Consider the following 8,654-nt stretch of genomic DNA (forward strand, 5'->3'; position numbering starts at 1 on the left):
TTCTGCTGCTGGGACCAGAAGCACTGACAGCAGCGGCGAAGGCTGGATAGAGAACCAGGCCTGCTGGCCCTCTGGGGCCAGCCTGACCGCGCCCTTGGCCATGGCCATCCTCTCTTGGAATGTGGTTTTCCTATGACCTGAAACCGTGTTAGGAGAAGGAGAGGGAAGGGCTGGGGGTAGGCAGAATCCTGACAGTCAGATCTGCCAAGAACAGTCATCGTTTATTTCCACAAATATTTCTTGGCATTAGGCAGATATTGAAGAACAGGCTGTGCAAGATTTATAGACGCAGGGACAGCTGGGGGGACACAGGAGGGGTTGGGTTTACCAACAGCAGCAGCACGCAGCAGACCCACCTTGGCTGGAGCGTGCAGGGGCCACGGCCTGAGGAATGGGGGCTCCCGCGGGCAGACACAAAACTCAGAAAATGCCATTTATTGTATCATTTTAATACCAGAAATGCCAGACCAATCAACAGGGAGGACAGACCAGACACAAATGCCTGTGCTCGCGACAAGGACAGGAGGATCATCACGGCTCAGAGCACACATGCATTTCCTTAGAAACAGGCAGACAAAGAGAGCATAAATACCACACAACAGCCAGGCTCAGGGGGCCGCGGGCCACAGGGGGCTGCGCTTCAAAGGCAGTCAGAGGCATTAAATACAGGACCTACACATTACACTCCACTTCACCATACATAATTTATATATTAAAAGAAAGGGAACCACAGTATCTGTACGTGCAAGCGGCTGTGGTGGAGAAAATGAACGGGAGGGCAGCCATGCACGGGAGGGGCTCCCCGTCTACCCTCCTGACGCCTCGTCCCCACCCTTCCCACAGAGTCACTTGGGATCACAAAATGCATGGGCCGGCCGGGGCGCAGCCTCGGGAGGTCCTGCCTGGTCTCCTCGGCGTGGACCTCTGGGCTCCCCATGAGCCGGGAGGTGCCTGGAACCAAGAACCCTTGAACTCTGCATATCATCACATCCCTGGGAGTTGCCCTGGAAGGGACCGGGCCGGGCGTGAGGGGAGGAATGTCACATTGGTCAGGCGGAGGAGGGAGGCACAGCCGCCGGGCCGGGCAGGTGCGACGCATGCCCCAGGCCTGGGGCCCGGGAGAGCAGGAACGATTGCGGGGCATCCACTCTTGCAAGCAAAGCTTAAACGGCACGACAAGCCTGTGTTTCTCTGCAACTGTCCAGGGGCTGCTCGCTCAGAACTGACTGGCACTGCTGGGGTCGCACTGCAGCAGGCGGACGATGGAGGGGTCGCTCTTGGCACCTTTGATGAATTCTTCCAAGGACAGTTTGCCTGCAGAGGATGAGAGACATCAGGATTAGCCAGTGCTCACTGTTCTTTATGCTTCCAGAGAGGATGGGGACAGCTCTCAGGTCAGGGATGCCCTCTTTGTTCAAAGTCCTGAGCCTTCTTGAAGCTGCACGGTGTCTAGTCTCCATTCACTTTACAGACATTTCTGAAAAAAATCCTTTTTCCTTTCCCTGCTCCCTACAATACATCAGGCCCCTCAAAGGGCTTACCCAGCAGCTCAGCAGGACATGGCTGATGAGGGCCATTTAAATCCTTTTCGAAATCACGCCACACTTTGCTTATTAAGGAACATGTACATTGTGCAGAAAAATGAAGCATTTGCCTCTAACCCATATATAATACAGGCTGAGAAGGCCATGCTGGTTGGAGGTCCCCGGAAGCATGGCCCGGGTCCTCCCTGGCATCAGCATAGACCTGCTGCTCAGGCTTGGGGTACCAAACTCATGCTCTGTACTGTTGGCCATGCAGTGAGAGGAAAAGCTAGAAAAAGATTGGTCATGCTAAGGAATCAGCTGCCCCCTCATCCTCCGCATCCAATGCTGGTGACAACACATTCCCTCTCCCAGGACACAGACTTGGTGACTCCATGGTGGGCGGAGTGGCCTCTGGAGGCTGGTGGCCCAGGATGGGGCTCCATAAGGCTGGCGGGCCGAGACGGGTGCAGGGAGGTTTTCTGACCATCCACTCACCATCCCATAATTGCTGACAATGAGCCCACACTGTGGTCAACCATAGCCCTGGCTCTGCTAGTCCACAAGCAAGATAGGCTATAAGGATTCTGCCCATTCAGACATGGCCTCAAGGGCAGGAGGGGGAGCCTCTGGCTCCGGCTGGTGGGGAAGGATGAGGTTTGAGGTTGGCTGCCCCCTGGCAGCCTGGGTCCTGGGGCAGCCCCTCCACGTGTCTGTCTGAGGCTCTGTGCTGTCAGCTGGAATCACTAGCACACTCTGCAAAATGTCTGTGCAGGCAACACAGACGCATGCAGCTAGGCCCAGCACAGGGGAAGGTGCGCAGGAGGGGCTCTTGGCTCTGGCGCGTGGCAAGCCACCAACATTTCCAGGTCTCAGGATCTTCGTCTCGAAGGCGGGAACACCCATCTCAAGGGCGCCTGGGAGCATGCATTTGAGGACTCAGCCCAGCACCAGGATGGAGGACGCCCCTGCCCAGTAGGGCCCTGCTGGGAATTCAGCCCCTCCAGTCCATCGGCAGACAGGGACACCTGTCCTCATGGGACCCTGGCCCAGGCTCGGGCAGGCTGGCTTCTTCCAGGGCACGAACTTGATGCCTCTGGGGCCTGAGCAGCCTGCTGGCTCCAAGGGAGCCCAAACAATGCCCGGGCTAAGGGGTGCGTAGGGAGAGGGAGGGACAGCCAGGCCCTCAGCAGACAATCCCCAGGACCCTCTGCCAATGGAGAGAGCGGCTGCCAGCCTGAAGGTTGGTGAGGACCATGGTCACTCCCCACACTCCACCTCTGACCACTCAGGGCAGCCAGCTGTGTGGTCATCTCCTCGGCTAGGTGTGGGCCCTCAGTCCACGGCCCCAGGCTCCCCACTTCCTGTCCCTGACCCCAGGCCCTCCTGTCCCAGGCCGAGAGAGAGCGGGCCAGCCCAGACGGACCTCCAGTCGGGAGAGCCAGATCTGCCCCAGGACGACTCTGAGGCCTGCAGAGATGCTGGGAGCTTCTGAAGGTTCCACTGGCTCCTCCTGATGGAGGGCAGGGCAGGTGTGAGGGTTGCTGAGCGCAGCCTGTCCCACATGTGCGGCCTGACAAGCTGAGGAGAGGGCGGCTTTAATGATACTTGTGCCCTGGAGAAACTCATCAGCCCAGCCCAGAGGCCTGGAGCAGCCATGCACCTTCCGGGGTAGCCAGGGAAGTGGGGGCAAACTCCAGGGCACCATCACTCCTGAGCAGTCCCTGGAGGAGCCTTGAGGGCTGAGGACCACTCCCTGAACTGCCTCTGGCCCCTGACTGCAGCCCACCTTCCTGGTATCACTCTTCCCTCCTCGCCCCAAGCTCCAGGGACAGACGGGTCCCCTGGGCTCACAGGAGGAAGTGCTCCATCAAAGCGCGGACATTAGCAACGACCATGCCATCCAAATTCCCAATCAACCTAGAGGATGCCCTCTGAAGAGGTGGGCAGGGCCAAGCCAGGAGGCAGGTTCGGGCAGCGAGTAACTGTGGGTGGCTTCTCCAGGGACACTGTGAAGTCGGGAACAACAGCCACTATTTGTGGAGTGTGAGCCCTGCTAAGAGCTTTAAGGCATCATCTCGCTGAAACCTCACAACCCCGTGGGACTGGATTCACCATCCTCACGAGGAGTGGACAGCCTTGGGAGAGTGGCAGCAGGTGCCCTGCTAGGCTGGAAGGTGGAAAACACATTTCCCATCAGCCCGAAGGCAATGCCAGGCACCAGGCAGGCTTGTTTTCTGTGTGCATATGTTTTGAAACAGTGGCCTGGCTGCCTGGAATGCTGTGTGCTGCCTACAGCTCCCCCACACCCCATCTCCTGCTGGGGTCGTGCTTAACTCACCCAAGGGCTGCACTCCAGACTTTCCACAGCAGCTCCTTGGGCATTAGCTTATCTTTTAATCCCCAGCACAACCCAGGGAGTATTTTCTCTTCTTAAGGTTGTGTTTCTTTATTGTTTAAAAGCAAAACAAACCTGGTGCTGTGGCTGCTCTTGACAAAGCCAGCAAGAAGAGCAGAACGGGAAGACCCCACAGCTGCGCCGAGCTCACAGCCAATGCAGAGGAGGGCACTCAAGGCACAGCCCCGTCACCGCTGCTGCCACCCACCATCTTGAGACTTGCCCTTCTGCAGCGGACTGAGTCCCCACAGAGCTGCCGTAGGCGGACAAGGCGGCCGCGTTCATCCTGACAGTTCCCCTGGGACACTGGGGCCATCTGGGCAGCTTCCTCTCTCAGGATGGCAGTAAGAGAGGCATGGCCAGCACCCCAGGACCCCACCATCTGGGATCCTTTGATCCCAACCCCTCCAGGTTCAGGGCTGCCAGCATGCTTGCCTCCCTGCCCCTAAACATTGTACCCACGAGAGTACAGGTATGCCCTGTTCTACGAGTGGGGAGACGGTGGCTCAGAGGGGCCACAACATGCCCAGCATCACCAAGCCTTGTCACAGAGGGACCAGGACGCGGGACGGGTGTCCCTGACTGCATCCCGCTCTTCCCTGGGCATGGCAGGTGCCAGGCAGGTCGGGGGCAGGGTGGCCCTCAGGAGACCAAGAAGCTGCAGAGGGGAGGGGGCGCCCCAGACGCATTTTGCCACCACCGTGGCGTACACACGCAGCCCCGCCCCCACCCCGCCCCTACCATCGTTGTTGGTGTCCATCTGCCTGAAGATCTTGTCCGTGCGCTTCTCTGGGGTGGACTCGTCCTCCGGCATCTTCATCACAGATGACACCATCTTGTAGATGGCCTGTGAATGGGGACAATGACAGTGTGCTCAGAGGCCCAGGAGCTCGGGCGGGTGCAGCAAGGGTGGGCTTCTGCCCAGTCCACGCCGAGGCTGGGAGAGGTTAGGGGCTCCCGGTGGTCTTCGGGACCCTTCCCCAGTGGGGAGAATGCTCCCTAGTGAACCTCACGGGTGTCTACGTGAAGTTCAAGAGCAGAGCTGACAGAAGGGCTCTACTGGGAGGGGGAGGGTGCTGGTATCTCTGCCTGGGTGGTGGGGGGAGGTAGTGCCAGGAAGGTGCCTAAGTGTCGCTGTCGGGGGCTGGGAATACTGAGGGAGAGTGGTGGTCACAGATACGTGAAATTCACCACGCCACCCACTGAGCTGTGTGCATTTTATTGTGTGGCTGTTACCCCTCAGTTTAAAAGAGACTGAGCCCCTCAAATTCACAGGGAAAGCCCCATCACCAGCCCCGACAGGACAGGAACTGGCAGCACTGGAGTCTCCGTGGCCTCTTTAGAGCACTGCCAGCCGAGGGCTCAGCCTAGCTGCTGGTCTCTCTGCGTGTCTCTGCCTGAGTGGCCCAGCCTGGGGCATGTGCCCCTGTGCTGCTGCTGGTGGGTGTACAGGGGAGACAGTGATGGGGCAGGCGAGTGGCCACTGAGCAGAGTGACACGCGTGGGGAGGGGCAGCACTGCTGTGGGATTTTCTGAGCACTCCGTGTGAAGGAGGCTTGATATTCTCATTCCTAAGATAAGAGACCATTTTCTCATTTTGAGAAGGAGGGAGAAACAACACACAGCCGGCCAGGGAGCCATCGATGGCGCTGGGGGAAGCCTTTCAGGGTTTGGGGACTTGGTTTGGGGGCTGTCCCATGTGGACAGAAGTGGCTGCTCCTCACTGCTCAGAACAGTCTACCAGGGCCTCAAAGTTCTGACCAAGCCTCTGTGCGGCCAGTGACAGGCACACCTATTTGCAAAGGGTAAGGGTTAACACACAGGACATGATGGGTGACTCCTGGGAAGCAGAATTCTTACTTCCGCCACTGCGTGAAGCTAAGAGCCAAAAAGTGAAAACGGAATCAGAGTTCCCCAAGCCTATGTTAATTTACTCTGATGGTGTGAAAACTGTCTACGTGGGAAATGGGTCACTCACTCCTGAGGCAGCCACTGTTGGTGCAGGAGCTCACGGATTTGATACCCGCTACTGGAGGCCCACCCGTGAAGTTCCCCACCATGGCACCCCCCGCTTCTGAACAGTTCCATTTTTTTCTTGTTTTATTTCTGGTCTTTTTGGAGGAAAGGTCTCACTCTGTCACCCAGGCTGGAGTGCAGCGGTCACAGCTCACTGTGACCTTGGACTCCTGGGCTCAAGCAATCCTCCCACCTCAGCCTCTCAAGTAGCTGGGACTACAGGTGCATGCCATTATGCCCTGCTACTCTTTTAATTTTTTATAGAGATAGAGTCTAGATTACAGGCCTAGCCATGAGGAGTTCTAGAACTGGATGCTCCTGGGCTCAGGGAGGCACTCAGGGGAATGCCAGGGAGGGGCAGCTGTACTCTCTACTCTCTCTCGCACACCTAGGTACCTGGCCAAGTGAACAAAACTTGGTTTCCTTCTGAAACATGGCCTTGCCTGCTAGAGCTGCATGAAGGCAGAGAGACGCCTCCTGAAGTGACGTCTTTACCATGCTGGGCTGATTCTCGTGATCATTAATGCTTCAGTTTTACTGGATGACTACGCATTCCTGGGGACATCACAAGATATCTGTTGCATTCTCAAATCCAGGGCTTTCCCCACGCCTTGGCAGGTACCTCTTGCAAGTAACAATAATATAATTCTTGGCCAGGCACGGTGGCCCATGCCTGTAATCCCAGCACTTTGGGAGGCTGAAGGCAGATCACCTGAGCTCAGGAGTTCGAGACTAGCCTGGCCAACATGGTGACACTTTGTCTCTACTAGAAATACAAAAATTAGCTGGCTGCGGTGGCATATGCTTGTAATCTCAGCTACATGGGAGGGTGAGACAGGAGAATCTCTTGAACCCGGGAGGCGGAGGTTGCAGTGAGTCCAGATCGCGCCACTGCACTCCAGCCTGGGCGACAGAGCGAGATTCCGTCTCCAGAAAAAAAAAAAAAAAAAAAAAGCCCTGGGCTGGGAGCTGGGAGCTGGGAGGGGACCTGGGCCCGCAGTGAGACCCGGGGCCTCGGGCGCCGGTACCTGCACGATCTCCAGCATCTCGCTGCGGCTGATGTAGCCGTTGCCGTCCAGGTCGTACATGCTGAAGGCCCACTTGAGCTTCTGCTCCAGCTTGCCCCGCGAGGTCACGCTCAGCGCGATGATGAACTCCCGGAAGTCGATGGTGCCGTCGCCGTTGGTGTCGAAGGTGCGGAAGACGTGCTCGGCGAACTTGGAAGCGTCGCCGTAGGGGAAGAAGTTGGCGTAGATCTTCTTGAACTCGTCCACGGTCAGGTGGCCGGTGGGGCAGTCCTTGAGGAAGCCCTTGTACCACTCCTGCAGCTCGTGGTCGGTGAACTCCGTGTTCTCGCGCAGGTCCTGCAGCACCTCGGGCCGCAGCTTGCTGTTCTGCTTGCCCATGGCGGCTGGCGGCGGCGACTACACCTGCAAGACAGGAGGTTAGCCGGGAACGCCACCCACGGCCACGGAGCAGGGCTGAGCCATGGGCCGGAGAGACCACATAAGCCCATCGCTGTGCAGGCACTGCGATTCAGCAACTCCCGGGTCCCCCATCGGAAGGCATGCCACACTATTTTATGGACCACCAAGAAGGCCACACTGCGGGACATATTCTCACTTGGAGAATGTGGAGATGTGGGGAAAAAATACAACTTAAAATCAGTGGAACAGGGCATCATCCGGTGCCCACCAGGGGTTGTACAAGAGGCGAAGATTAAAAATCAGTTCTTACTTTCATCCCCCTCCTCAGCTCCAAGCAAAGTGGCCACCTCAGCCGCATCCCAGACTCTTTGGAGCAGTTCTTCCCTCTTTCAGGCATCACATTATGTTTTTATCTTTAGAATAGGCGTCTAGAAACTTTCAGGGAGTCACCCCCCAACCCTCTTTGTTTATTTGTTTTGAGACAGAGTTTCACTCTTGTCGCCCAGGCTGCAGTGCAGTAGCAGGATCACAGCTCACTGTAACGTCTGCCTCCTGGGTTCAAGCGATTCTCCTGCCTCAGCCTCCTGAGTAGCTGGGATTAAAGGCACGCACCACCACGCCCAGCTAATTTTTTGTATTTTTAGTAGAGACAGGGTTTCACCATATTGGCCATGCTAGTCTCAAACTCCTGACCTCAGGTGATTCACCTGCCTCGACCTACCAAGGTGCTGAGATTATAGGTGTGAGCCACTGTCCCCAGCCCACCCTCTTTATTTTGCCTTTGATAAACTGCCCTGGGTGGGAGGAGGATCTGGAATTAGCTCTAGGCAGTAAATGATGTTCTGAATGGAACCAGGAAAAAATGAGGCACCTGTGGGAACCAGGAACTGCTCTGCTCGAAACCATCCCCCAGGGCGGTTCTCCACAAGGCCTGAATGCAAGATTGATTAACCGGCATTAACACGGCTGCCACTGCACCACCTCATGTTACTTTCTTACATTCACAGTTAACATATATACAGGGCATGATAATTTTTGAAGTACATGGAAGAATGAGAAATAAGAAGATGTCTCCTACCCTAGCCCCAGTGGTAACCACTTTGAACTCTATGTTTGTGAATTCCAAACAGTAGGCAACAGCTCTCCATTATGAAAGGTAAGACAGGGCCGGGCGCGGTGGCTCAAGCCTGTAATCCCAGCACTTTGGGAGGCCGAGACGGGCGGATCACGAGGTCAGGAGTTCGTAGACCATCCTGGCTAACACGGTGAAACCCCGTCTCTACTAAAAAA

At 56.6% G+C, this 8,654-nt stretch overlaps 1 protein-coding gene across 4 annotated transcripts in view; it reads right to left on the bottom strand.

Moving 5' to 3' along the window:
• Nucleotides 1-420: 420 nt before the first annotated feature.
• Nucleotides 421-8,654, bottom strand: part of HPCAL1 (hippocalcin-like 1) — a 120,991-nt gene continuing 112,757 nt past the window's right edge. For 3 of the 4 annotated variants that reach the window (XM_011960913.1, XM_011960911.1, XM_011960912.1), the window contains 3 exons: nucleotides 6,966-7,367; nucleotides 4,663-4,768; nucleotides 421-1,314 (listed from right to left, as the gene is read on the bottom strand). In XM_011960913.1, the coding sequence (XP_011816303.1) occupies nucleotides 1,217-1,314; nucleotides 4,663-4,768; nucleotides 6,966-7,343 (582 nt within the window). In that variant the 5' untranslated portion in view covers nucleotides 7,344-7,367 and the 3' untranslated portion in view covers nucleotides 421-1,216. The remainder of the gene's footprint in view (nucleotides 1,315-4,662; nucleotides 4,769-6,965; nucleotides 7,368-8,654) is intronic. The other variant, XM_011960914.1, reaches the window with a different exon arrangement.

Source organism: Colobus angolensis, unplaced genomic scaffold (genome assembly GCF_000951035.1).
Source record: "Colobus angolensis palliatus isolate OR3802 unplaced genomic scaffold, Cang.pa_1.0 Scaffold53, whole genome shotgun sequence".
Classification (NCBI taxonomy): Eukaryota; Metazoa; Chordata; class Mammalia; order Primates; family Cercopithecidae; genus Colobus; species Colobus angolensis.